Source organism: Centruroides vittatus, unplaced genomic scaffold, assembly GCF_030686945.1.
Source record: "Centruroides vittatus isolate TY-2023 unplaced genomic scaffold, ASM3068694v2 contig_452, whole genome shotgun sequence".
In the NCBI taxonomy this organism is placed as follows: domain Eukaryota; kingdom Metazoa; phylum Arthropoda; class Arachnida; order Scorpiones; family Buthidae; genus Centruroides; species Centruroides vittatus.
Genome location: NW_027122248.1, coordinates 432864 through 447445, shown reverse-complemented (window position 1 = coordinate 447445; position 14582 = coordinate 432864). Strand labels below are relative to the sequence as shown.

Genomic DNA, 14582 nt, shown 5'->3' with positions numbered 1-14582 from the left:
TTTTGAACTCAGAACACGTTAGAACGTCGTAGAAATGCAAAAAATTCGGATAATTAATAGTTTAATTATCCAAATTTTATTCGAATTTTGGGATTTGATGATCCAAAATTAAATCTGAAATTAATTATATTTTAGTCCCATCCCAGTAAAGAAATGTATATCTCCATTCGGTGGGACTAAAATATTTGTTATAAACATTCACAATTGTTTATAAACCTCATCTCTAATTCAAAATTAATCTTTTGGAAATTTTATATAATTAATTATTAATTATATACATATTTTTATTATTGTTATTGTATTCGTTATTGTTTAAATATTTGCTAGTCTGTAAAATACGTTACGTAGTAATTATTATTATTTAATATGTAAAAACAGTAGAGATAAATCTATTTTTAAATTAATTAATTAGTATGATAATTTAAAAATAAAATTCATTTCAGATAAATAATATGTATAATCGTTTCCTTGCAAATGCAGGATATTATTAAATGCTTTCACATCGGACATTTTTTTCTATAATATGAATAAATTTCCTTTCCTAAGTTGTCACACAAATCGAAGTTAAACTCGGATTCAAATTGTTCGATCTTATAACATTTTGTCGAATTCAAAAATGAAAGTGTACTTAATTGCAGCGGTTTCATTCCTGGCTGTATTTAGAGTTGTATAATCATTTACTCCGGATAAATTTCAAGATGCTGTGTGCTGTATGCTGTATTTCTCTTTCCTCTCTTTCTCTCTTCTTCATAGCAGTAAGAGTGAAGTTTACAATTTACTTTGATTTACATTTGATTTTTTTCAGCAAAACTCGACAATCATCTGGTGAGATTCATAAATTGCACTATTAGTCGTGCCCCAAAAATCATTCAAAAGGTATGCTTTTCCTATTTTCAATTCTGATTTCTTTTAGATTAATTCACGAATTTTTAAACCGAATGTTTTACTTTATAAGGCAGCCGATATCGTACATGAATGCTTAGATACATTTTATAAAGTCGATGGCATATTTGATGCCTTTTTATATTTTCGTTGTTTCAATTATGTACAAACAAACAAGAATGTAAGGTCTTTCTTTGTATTTTGTAGGCAGCTTTATTCTTAATATTAAGTGCATATTAAGATTTCGTAGCAATTCTTGTAAATTTATAGAAAATTTACGATAAAAATACATTAAATCTTTTAAAGTCAGTTCGATTTTAATTCAAAGTGTAAAAGTAATTTTATTCCGACAGGTTCAAAAATGTTTGCAAGAAAAAGCGAAGGTAATGTATTATGCGAGTGTTTTTACATATTCAAATTTTTACTATAATTAGTTTATTCATAAATATACATATTTCAATTAGGATTTAGGCAACTCAAACCGACAAGATATGTCAACAAGATATGAAGGATACTGTCGAATATCGTGTGTTTCAGACATAAATCATATATCGGAATTACCCTTGTGTGGTTATTATGTCTAAAATTCGTACAATTGTACTTTCTGTATCCGAACAATTAAAGAATTAAACTGGTTATGAAGCATTAAATTATTATTTTCTATTAATTAATTACGTGTAACATGTATTTAAGGATCGCTTTATACTTAAAATAATAATTTGAAAATATAATTCGTTAGTTCGTAATGTTAAAAGAAATATTCACTGAAATATGGCAATAAAAATATAAATCGTGCTTATAAATTTCGTAATGCAACAGGAAATTACTGGTAAAATTATTTAACTCGTGTCATATCGTAAAATTTTAACTTAAAAAATAAAATAGTTATAAAAATTAAATTAATTTTGATTAAGAATGAGAAGAAATTTTGAAACAAGAGAAAATTAAATGTTTATTGAAAAATGAAAATACAGTAAAACGTCGTTTAACAGCGGATTTAACGAACAAAAGTTCCGGTCCGTGTGTTACATATGAAAATTAACTGCTAATTTAATTATATATAAAAGACAATTTAAAATTAAAATATTATTATTATTATTATTTTAGATCTAAGAGTCATCTACCACACTTAACTTCACGGAGTTAGATATATGGAAATCAAGGCCAGATATGGAAAGATTAGGGACAGGAGGTCCCGATTAATTATATACGAACTTCCAATTCTAACCGAAAGTCATGTTATTTCAATTCAAAATTTTTCCCTGAAAAGTAGTTAGATTCATGATCAATAGAGACGTGCCGACTCTATTGTTAAAGGAAAAGTATGATTTACAGGGGCAAGACACTGCCAACTTGAGATGGAGAGCATATATTTTAAATCAAATACAGTAAACTAAAAATATGATTAAAACTTGCAGCCTGGCATCGTGACGATGTGACAATAAATAATTGCTCGTTTTTTGTGTTTTTTTTTTGTCAAATTTAAATTTTGTTTTCTTTTTACGAACATTAATTGTATTCAACTAATTTTGCCAGTTATAATAATAATATAGTTTTTCTATACTGACACAATGAAGTGACTTCTTTCAAACATTTGGTAGGTTATTCATCTTTTTATTCAGTTAGTGAATAACCTGCCAAGTATTTGAAAGAAGTCACTTCATTGTGTCAGTATAGAACAACATAAACTACAATACGGTTTCACAAGAATCAAAAATAATATAGTTTCTAAATAAATTCTGCGCTGTCGTACCTTAGAATTTGTATTTACTTTACTGTAAATACAAATTCTAAGTAAAACCTGTAAACAACGACCAGCGAGGACAACATAAAAAATCCAGCAACGAGTTGCTTAACTTTTCCAGAAATATTTAGTGGTGCCATCTGTTACGAAATTTTATTTTAAAAAACTTTTTATATTTTTAACTATTATAAGATGGCAAGAAGCTTAATTTTGTGGGTAGGGACGAGCTTTATACAAAATTGTACATCTAATAAGAAGTAAAATCATCGTTCATCAGTCTACGACTTTACTAGAGATACATAGAAATCATTTCTCTGCTCAGCCCCACCACCTTTATCCATCAAAATTTAATAGCATAAATGATCTTAATACACCAACCTCCATGAAAAATTTCAGAAATTTTCGACAAAAAGCACAGGAGTTATTAAGTAGTTCAAGTTTTAATTTTACACTGTATTAATGTAAGCTAATAGCGATATGTTTTGATAAATGCAATCATCACAAAATTACTTGATAACGAAGAAAGTTGTAAGGGTTTCACTTTTAATAATCAGAGTAAAAGGATATTATTAAAAGTTTCCGATAAACTGGCACTAATTAAAGCATTTCTTGTCAAAATGCGGCATTTTTTAAAGTTTTGTAATCAACTGATAACGTTAGAAAAGATCCTTTAATTTTGTTAAAATCTAAACTGAAATTGTAAATTTTAAGACATTATTTTCTAAATCAAATTGCCATTTTCCATTTCCATTTTCAATTCGTTGATCAATTATTAATTGCAATTTCTGTTATATATAACAGAGGGAAAGTATGGCGATCGGTTAAACCCTCTCCAAGATGTTCACATTTTTGAACTCGGGACACGTTGAAACGTGAAATGCAAAAAATTCGGATAATTAAATTATTAATTATCCGAATTTTATTGCATTTCTCGAAGAATTTTGGGATTAATAATCTGAAATTAAATCTCAAATTATTTATATTTTAGTCCCACCCCGGTGGAGAAATGTATATCTTTATTGGGGTGGGACTAAAATATTTGTTATAAACATCCACAATTTTTTCATGAATCTCATTTCTATTTCAAAATTAACTTTTCAGCCATTTTATAATAATTAATTATATAAAAAGTTTTCATAAAAAGTTCAGAAGGAGAAGGCTTCTGAATTTTCAGAGACCTCTCCTTGTGAGACTCCTTGATATCGTGTGCAATGAAAGGTCGACGTCAGGTAAATTCTGTACATATTTTCTTGAAGATTTGTATTTTATCTTCAGGTTCTATACCCTCTGTCTCCGGCTGGATTCAAATTGACCCAAAATTTTTGCATGGTCGTTATTGTTTAAATATTTATTACCAACAATTTTATTAATTCTAAAATAATAAAATATTTACTTATCTGTAAAATGTGTTTCGTAGTAATTATTACTATTCAATATGTAAAAACAGCAAAGATAAATCTAATTTTAATGAATTAATTAGTCTGATAATTAAACAGAAATTCATTTCAGATAAATAATACGTATAATCGCTTCCTTACGAAAACAGGATATAAAGGAAAATAGTCGGATGTGAATTCACATCCGATTTTTTTTATTTAACTTAAATAAATTGCTTTTCCTAAGAAGTTGTCCCACAAATTGAAGTTAAACTCGGTTTGTAATTGTTCGATCTTACAACATTTTGTCGAATTCGAATAGAAGACGAAAGATGAAAGTGTACTTAATTGCAGCATTTTCATTCCTGGCTGTATTTGGAGTTGTACAATCATTTACTCCGGATGAATTTCAAGATGCTGTGTGCTGTAATGCTGCATTTCTCTATTCTCTCTCTTTTCTATTGCGATAAGAGCTAAATTTATAATTTACTTTGATTTACATTTGTTTTTTTCAGCTATACCCGACAAATATCTACTGAGATTCGTAAATTGCACTATTAGTCGTGCCCCAAAAATCTTTCAAAAGGTATGCTTATTTTCCTATTTTCAATTTTGATTTGGTTTTTTAAACGAATTTTTAAACGAATGTTTTTCTTTATAAGGCAGCCGATATCTTATATGAATGCGTAGATACATTTTATGAAGAAGTCGATGGCAAATTGGATGCCCTTTTAACGTATGCTTGTCAAAATGATGTATCCAGAGACGACGATGTAAGCTGTTTCTTTGTATTTTGCAGACAGATTTATTCTAAATATTAAGTGCATATTAAGATTTCGTAGCAATTCTTGTTAATTTATAGAAAATTTACGATAAAAAATACATTAAACTTTTGAAATCAATTCGACTTTAATGCAAAATCTAAAATGAATTTTGTTCCATTAGATTGTTGAATGTTTGCGGGAAAAAAGCAAGGTAATATATAATGCGTGTTACTTTTATATATTTAAATTTTTACTATAATTAATTTATACACAAATATATATATTTCAATTAGGATCTAGGCGATCCAGACCATCAAGATGTGTCAACAGTGAATGAAAGTGTCCAATATTGTTTGCTTCGGGCATAGATCATATCTCGGATGATTATAATTTCTAATATTCTTACAATTGTACTGTAACTTTTGTATCCGAACAGTTAAAGAATTAAATTGATTATGAAGCATTAAATTATTGTTTTCTATAAATTAATTACGTGTAACATTTACTTAAGAGTCGCTTTAAACTTAAAATATAATTCGTTAGTTCGTAATGTTAAAAGTAATATTCTCTTAAATATGGCAATAAATATATAAATCGTGCTTATAAATTTTGTTATACAAATAAATATTCCTGATTAAGAATGATAATTTATTTTCTCCTGTTTCAAAATTTCCTAAGTGTTTTTTATTTATTATTTATTGTACAGTAAAACCTGCCAAACCGGAAAAATATTCGGTACCGCGCGATTCCGGTTTACACAGGTTTAACGTATAACTTTCGGCTTTAACGGTCAACCCATCGCTCGAATTAGTTGGTCAAGTTTAAGTCATTTTATTCGACTTTACGTCTGTCCGCCACAAACATTGAAGTCGTAATATCACTAGAAAAGCGTTAAAAGCACATAAAATCATATTAAAATATGTACGTTTACAGTAAATGTTAGTATAATCATCATAAATCCTAGAGAATGAAACATGAAAACATCTGTTTCTGTGTTGTCGTCTTATTTAGTGGTCTTTTAGTGCTCATTATCGGTGTTTTCCACCGTAGTTTTTGACTTACGTCGTTTCTCCTGGAACCAATTACCAACGTAAGGCGAGGTATACCTGTACAATTACTTTTTTTAATGCGACAGCGGAAAGAATTGACGTCACTCTTTCGTAATGAGCAAATTAATTTTTGGCTTTTTAGATTCGAATGTCATTATTTAAATAATTAAATTGTTGTAAGAATTAATAACTCTTGTGCCTTCGTCTAAAATTTCTGAAATTTTGCAAAGACACGTGTATATTAGAATCATCGATGCTATTAAATTTAGGTGGTTAAAGGTCAGGGAAGTGGGGAGATAGAGAAGATTACGTGTCGTATCTCCAGTGGGATAGGACTAAAATATTTCTTATTAGCATTTACAATTTATATATATAAAAACGAATGTATGTCTGTGTGTCTGTTTGTCCTTCATGCATTACTACACCATTTATCCGATTGCCATAAAACTTCGGGAAGTTGTTTAATACACTCCCGCGAAGGTTTCTGGCATATGTGAAGACCGCCATTTCCCCCTTCCAAAAATATTTTTATATATGGATTAAGGCTGTTATGTCCAACAGATGGCGCTAACTCTGACGACCTAAGTTTGCTTTTCTGTGAGAATGGACAAAAGCAGATCCTTTTCTATCTATCTATATAAATAAAATATAACGTTCGTTTGTTCATACCGATTCCTTTGAAATTTTGACACAACATTGCATTCGAATATGCACGTGTTTTTATATAATATACGTGTCGAAATTCCCCCCACTGGGGGGAGATGGACAGGATTAAGGCTTACTGTAAAGAACTCAGCTTCTATTTTAACATGCGGGTTTTTGCATTTTTAATTGCGTTTTAATAGATTACGTCAACAGAATATACACTAAAAAGGCATTTTTCGATATTTCCTTGCGGGGGAGAGGGACAGGATTAAGGCTTACTGTGAAGAAGTTGGCTTTTATGATGCTATTTTAGATGAGTGTTTGATTGCGTTTTAATAGGGTACGTCAAGAGAATGTACACTAAAAAGGAATTTTTTGAAATTTTCCCCACAAGGGAAATGTTATACATTTATAATAGATACATTTTGAGCCACAACAACGCATGGCCGGGTCACCTAGTTCTTTATAAAACTCATTTTTACACACAAAAGTAAGCTTTATGCCATTTTATATTAATTAATAATATAAAATGTTTTTTAGATATAATGTCATAACAGATGGTGCCAAACACTTTCAAAGTTCGGCCGGGAAAGTTATGCAACTCGTTGGTTCAATTTTCCAAACAAGAAATTTTTTAATTACGAATTTCAAGAATTAAATTTGAATTTTTCCGAAATGTTTTCTTATAAACTTATTTGTATTAAATATGGCGTCATTAAAAACATAATAAGATTCGGCGTAACATCATATGATGATATAAATAAACAGCTTAATTAGAAGAGCAAGTGGGTGAATAACATCGTTTTCACAAATCTCACAGACAAGGCCGAGCGACCTTCAATTTCACTCCCAGTAGATTAATTATGATACAAATATGAATACATATATATATATTACTTAAAGAATCATAATATACAATGAATATTGCAGCCTATATAACAACTGGAAAGAAACAATGTATAAAAAATATTTGTTAAGTTTTATCATATTAAATTAAAAGGAGGAAACTGTTAACTGTTTCCAGTTTACGATAAGACGTACTCTTTTACGCAAGCTAATTACGTGTAAGCTAAAATACACAAACAACACCACGCTTTATTTCATCATCTTACACTCTACCAGTTTATGAATTAGCATCGAAAGGATAAGATGAATACAATAATTGCCTTAACTTCAATATTATGTATGTGCTGCTATACCCGAGCATTTAGCTATTCGGAAAAAGTAGAGATATTTTGTGGTAAGAGTATTCTTTTTATACAATTATCTTTCTCCCCCAAATACAAAAGATTCTGTATATTATTTACAGCCATAAATTACACATATTTGTTAAGATTCATGAACTGTACCATCGCTCGAAGCTCGAAATTCTATCAAAAGGTTTGTCGGAATTTCATGGTTTTATTTGTATTTTATCAATAAATTATCAAATAAGACCATTAAATGTTTAAATTATATTTATAAGCAAGTGATGTTTTATACGAATGTTTTAATCAATATTACGAAAATAGAGGGAAATTAGATTCCATTTTCCAGTTTATGTGTTACGAATCCAGCAAGGACGTAAGAATACGTATTATTATTTTTTTTTTCTACAGGCAAATCGATAGAAATAGGTTTAATTTAATTTCTCTAACATCAAAGAATTTGTTTATTTTTAATACAATTAATAAATGCAGTGAAACTTCTGAACAACGGCCGCCGACAGAACATAAAACAATTGTCCGTTGTGTGAGGACCCAGATGAGGTCCGAAATAGCAAAAATGCAGAATCTTGTTGTGAAAAAAAATATCGATAAATAATATGAGAGAGGAAAAAAAAACTCTTGATCAAAACAACGTAACGAAAAATGTAAACAACGAGTCTCGGGACGACGTCACCGCGCATTAAACGACCTGTTAATGTTCAATCCAAAGGTAGAACTCCGACACACGCGCTCATAAAGAGGTATAAGTTTGACACAAGTACTCAAGAAAAAATTCAAGTTAGGAAAACAATTTCAGAAAAGGGGGAAAATTGAAGAGATAAAAAAATATCGCGTGATTGTTAAAATTCCAAAATGACATCAATTATAAACAGATTATATTATGAGTGCAGGTGTTGTGGTTCTATCAACAATCTTGGAGCATAGTCGACAAAAGGGTGTCAAATAGACACCTCGAATCGGACCTTTCCCGCGACCCGACATGGTCTCGTTTTGACCCAACAGCTTGAAAACAAAGTGGTGACCAATCGGGAAACGGAGAAAGGGACGAGGGACCAATCCGAAAGGCGGATAGTACACGAGAAAAACATATAAAAACTGGAACTTCAAGGTCGAACGGGAGTTGACATTGGAATTACGGACTACCTCTGATGGATTAAGCCGATGGTGTGTAGTGTTGTCGCTCAGAACATCTAAGTGTGTCACCGCTCGTCACCATCGTCCGCCAGGGACTGGATAGATCAACCAACCGAACTCTCACGTTTCTGAAGATTGCTAAGATTTGGAACAATCAAACTGATGTAAGCATGAATTCGTCCAAATAAACGGTTTTCCGCATGTAAACACTTGTTGTCATTTGCCTCCTTCGCCACCACCCACATACATGGGTTCCCTTAAGCTCATCCTGACGCGGGATTAATTGTATCCCCCCTTGAAAGTCGGCAAATCTTACACTGGTGTCGGAAGTGGGATCTTAATAGAGGGGCTGTTATCAAGATTTCTTTTAATTTTTTGAATGCGATTTTGTGTTCCTCTGTCCAGCAGAACTTTACGTCATTCTTAAGCAAGTCCGAAAGGGGCTTTGAAATTTTTGCATATTGCGAAATGTGACGTCTATAGTACCCTGTCAACCCCAGAAATGCTGTAACATCTCGCTTATTCTGAGGTTGGGGGAACTTCTAACACATTCGATCTTAGCTGGGTCGGGTCGGATACAGTCTTCTGACACTGCATGCCCTAAAAACTTTATTTGTCGTCTCAACAGCTGGCATTTTCTGGGCTTCAGCTTCAGTCTTGCTGTCGCCAGGTGCTGAAGGACCGTTTCCAACCTTTCGAAGTCTGGACTGAATACTAAAATGTCGTCCATATAGACGAGACAAATTTTGTTTTTGAGGCCACTTAATATTAAATCTACACATCTTTGAAATGTAGCTGGGGCATTGACCAGCCCATTGCATCCAATTATATTGGTAGTGTCCCGAGGGAGTACTAAACCCGTCTTTTCTTTGAATTTGGGGCTCAAAGGCAACTGCCAAAACCCACTCAATGTATCGATAGAAGAAAAATATCGCGCTCTTCCCAACAAACTTAACGATTCCTGGATATGGGGCAATGGGTACGGGTCTATCTTTGGTGAGTTTATTTAATTGTCTATAATCCACCACTAACCGGTAGCCTTGGGGCTTTTTTACAACTAATATTGCAGGCACTGACCATGGGGAGCTGGACGGTACAACTACCCCACTTTTGATCATATTTTCCACTATTTAATCCATTATTTCCCTTTGGGCATATGGAATTCGATATGGGGCACGACAGACCGGGGTTATGCCCTCCGTATCTATTTTGTGCTCCACTAAATCGCAATAACCTAGGTCAAAATTGTCTTTGGCAAATAGGTTTATTATACAAATACAAACATGTAACAAAGGGGTCAGCTTATCCTTCCCCACCTCACTAAAATCAAATAAATTCACAAATTGAGCTCTCTTTAACTCCGCTTCGTTTATTCGCGTTGTTTTATTCCGCTCTGCATTTTCCTTTGTTTCCTCTTCCGCTAAGAAAAAGTTCCTATTGTACTTTCCCTTTTTATCTTAATGGGTTGTGTTTTTACGTTCATTATCCTAACGGGTACTCTACCACCCTTCCGTGTTTTGACTAACGTACAAGCAATAAACAGACCCTCGCTGTCAAGGGGTGTCGGTTCCACGACCTCTACTTGATTAGTCACCTGGGAATGGACTTTCCCTTCCACGATGATCTCTGACCGTGGGAGAATGATGTAATTGTCAGCTGACGTCACTTCCCTGGAAGAGTCGCTCTTTCCTTGCACGACGCTATTAACGGTTGTTTTGACTTCTCCGCTCCTATTTTTCGCTTGTTATTTCGTGCACGTTTGTTTTTCTTTTTCGCGTCCGCACCCCTCTTTATTCTATTCTCGTTTTCGATAATTGACGTTGAATTTAAATCATCTCTCGTCAATACACGTGTGTTTGTGTCATCGGGCTTCTGTCTATTTTCGATCGATTCCCTTAAACTAGGATGATTGAGTGTTTCCTTCATCTCGGCTAAACCCCAAAAGCACACAATATCGCCCGAGGGGAAGCTAAGTGTTGCTTTTCTAACCGAAATTGTGACGTCATATAATTCGATGATATGTCTACCAAAAATTCCATCGTTCGGCTCGGTGATTTCGGGTTTTACCAAATAGCAAATCATGAAAAAAAACTAATCGTCCGATTCTAAATTTTAATCTAAACTTCCCGATCGTTTCTATAACGTGACCGGTAACGCTAACTAATTCTACCGTTCTCGTTTCGGCTCGCGATAGTTGTTCTATGTTGGGGAAAAGAGTTCGAGATATTAGGGTAACGGCTGCCCCTGTGTCTATTGTCAACCATACTTCTCTATCCTCGATCTCGCAAATCATTGTACAGGGAGGCAAGTTTCTACCTTTCGATTTGTTTATTATTATTATTATTTTTTTTTATTTTTTAGTCATACTAGGACGAACCCATGATGCGGGGAGTACAAAATCAAAACATAACATTTACAACAAAACTAATATACAAATACAATACATAAATTTTACAGAGAAACTGAACATATCGTTTTGTGTAATATATTTCTTTGTATAACATTATATATTTAACCAAAATATAAATAAATAATAAATAAAAATAAATTAATTATATATATAATAATATATATATATATATATATATATTATATATTATATAAAAAGAAAACAAATGTGGGGAGAACTATCCGAACAAAAAATACTATATAAGTAAAAAAGTAATCACACCACCTAGAAAAGAAAAGCAAAAGAGTTAAGCAGTCACGTCTAACAGCAGATGGACTCCCAAAAATCCCTTGCAACGAACACACTTTAAAGGAAAGAAGCGAATGCCACCTTTCGGTCAAATCAAATATTTTAATATGCAAATTAACACAAAATATACGCCAAACTTCGTACAAAAAGTACACTGAAACAATAAAACAATAATAGATTACCTAAAAAATAATTTAATTTTTTGAACAAAATTAATTAAATCAAAATTACATTCATTACCAATGAGGGCCAAAAATTATATCAAACTGAATACTAGGAATACCAAAAATACTTTCACGTATTTTTTCTAAGTTTGTACATCTAGCTATCACGCGAAAAGCATCCAATGGCAGATCGCCCTGACAATATATGCAAATTTCTCTGCGACGGTTCTGTAAAAAATTAAGGGAATTACATCTGATTTGCATTATCGTGGAGCAAATATTAAAAGAGAGATTATTGTTATAAATCAAGCAGTCGAAGAAAGATTTGTTTAAGTGCTTATACCAAACATTATAAGAACTTACATTAATACGACAATTTAAATCAAAGATAAAGTTGTCAAAATAATTTAATTTCAAAGTAGCGCAACAGTGATAATTATTTAGCAATTCATCAAAATTAATACAGTTATCAGCACAAATTTTCCTTAAACCTTTGGACCACAGCAGATCCCTTTTATTTAACACATAACCTAAACACGTTCTACTCCATCGCTTTTCATCCAAATCAATAGTCCTAAAGATCCAATTCAAACACTTATTTAGTATTGTAAAAGACAAAAGGTAATAGCGAACATTCCATAAAAATCAAATATCTTGGGGTACAACGAGGCAAACCAAATAATCTTTTAATAAAATTAGCCAGGACTGGATCCAACTCATCAGATTGATAACCCCAAACCTCGGCAGCATATAACAAAGATGATGTGACAATTGAATTAAAAATCTTTAAACAATCTTTTAAATTACGTAGTTTAGCCGACCTACACATCTGAATAACTATCAGTTTTAATAAAAGCAATCCTTTTCACAATCTGAATATGGGATTTATAATTTCCGTTAAATTTAAATACAACACCCAAATATACTAAGGATTACTTTACTAGGGATATACTAAGGATTAATTACTAGGATTACTTTAGAGCCATTTTTATATACCGGACATAAAATAGCACTGCCCCAATCTTTTGGGACTGCCCCCGTTCTCAAGATTCTATCAAAACTTCTGAGCAGTATCGGAAAAACACAATCCATTCTCCAAAATTCAGAAGGTATACCATCAACCCCAGGCGCAGAACCAACCTTAACTTTACTTAAAACATAGCTCAATTCGGAATCCATAATGTCTACATCCAAAATTTCATCAGACCAACTTAAACACTCATTGAAAACAGACAAATCTACACTATACGGAAGTGCAGAACCATATAAGGAATAAAAATAAGTAAACCATTCCTCCAAAGAAATATTCACTTTACTATTATAATTTCTAATTTTACACAAATTCCAAAACCATTTATTATTTTTACGAAAGATATCCGAATTCTGAACCGTATACAAGAACTTTTTTTTCTTAGCTACACAAATCTTTTTAACCAAACTACGAAATAACACAAATAATTTACGATCCGATTCTAAACCACGTTTCTTAAACGCTCTCCAAGCTCTATTTCTGTTACGGATCATTAGGCGACAATCCAGATCAAACCAATTATTAATATTTAAATAGTCCTTAGGTTTAGAGTTCATATTATGCAAATTAGCTATTTCAACAATTACTTTACTAACACTTGATAGAGAAACCGAATCACAATCTAACAAATATTTCTCAAAGTCTCGCACAAATGTATTCATAGTCTCACAATTCCAAAAAATTCTTTCGTAAAAGCTGCCCTTATTAGTCACCTTAAGTTGAGCAGGATTGTCCAAACATAGTACTATAGGAAAATGATCCGATAAACAACAATCATCAACAAAAAAAGATTTAACACAACCCCATACACAGGAAGTTGTTAGACCAAAATCAATAACCGATGAACCCAAACTAGACACAAACGTATATTCACCGGCTTCATCACCCAACATTCTACCATTCAATATTATTAAATTTTTATCTATACAAAACTGAAGCATCTTTTGCCCTCTGCTGTTCACAATAGCATCCTTAGATATTCTGCTTCTTTTAACATAATCAATACCAAAAACATCACCAATGTAATCAGGAATAATATTTTCCGCACCCATCCGAGCATTAAGATCACCCAAAATAATTAGGTTAGAATCTTCATTAAAATGAAAATTAATTAAAATCTCAAAAATTTCCTGCCAATTATGCTCTTGCATATACACAAAACATAACAAAAATTCACCCGTAGGTACTATAATATTAATCAAAACCAAAAAATCATCTCTATAAATTACTTTATAACAAAAACACACTTTTATAAACAACAACCATCCAGCCTTGAATCTACCCCTACTACCATCACGAAAAGCATCACCAATGATACAATTATAATCCGATAAAACTTCAAAATTACTATTATTACCTTTAGCAGAATACCAAGTTTCAGATAAAAAGATTACATCAAATTGCGATATATATTTCCAAAATGAATTCGGCTTATTTTTGATACCGGCGCAATTCCACGCCACGATAGAGGTAGCCTGGATTACTGGTTGCTATGAGGAGACAACAATAATTTTCTCCAAATTCTCATCATATCCATATTTTACTCCATCAATAAATATTTTATCATAGGATAAACGAATACTATGAGCACCTTCTGATTTCTTCTGTCTTCCAAACACACGTAACTTATATCTAATGTCTCTTAGTCGTTGAGAAAAGTCATCGTTAACAAAAACATTTAAGTTACGCGACTCAAATTATGCTTATAAAAAAGCAGTTATTATCACTAAGAGAACTAAACTGACAAATTATTATTCTAGGCCTATCACCCAATTTTTTACCGACTCGCCTGGCATCAACATATCGCAACAGAGGCAAATTCAACTTATTCGCAGCAAAAGATTTAACAACCTCCAATGTTTCCATTGCAGATTCTCCAGCTCCCTCC

At 32.0% G+C, this 14582-nt stretch overlaps 2 protein-coding genes and 1 long non-coding RNA gene across 3 annotated transcripts in view; all 3 read left to right on the top strand.

Moving 5' to 3' along the window:
* LOC136977233 (glutamate receptor ionotropic, kainate 2-like) overlaps positions 1–14582 on the top strand; it is a 142749-nt gene that overhangs the window by 67021 nt on the left and 61146 nt on the right. The window lies entirely within an intron of this gene.
* Positions 618–1018, top strand: LOC136977241 (uncharacterized). Its single transcript, XR_010881052.1, has 3 exons — positions 618–710; positions 806–876; positions 956–1018. It is a non-coding gene; the product is annotated as an uncharacterized lncRNA (long non-coding RNA).
* Positions 4240–5234, top strand: LOC136977240 (venom protein 29-like). Its single transcript, XM_067272712.1, has 5 exons — positions 4240–4428; positions 4518–4588; positions 4665–4775; positions 4948–4977; positions 5060–5234. Exons 1-5 carry the CDS (start codon positions 4335–4337, stop codon positions 5132–5134), a joined length of 381 nt encoding a protein of 126 aa, XP_067128813.1. The 5' UTR covers positions 4240–4334; the 3' UTR covers positions 5135–5234.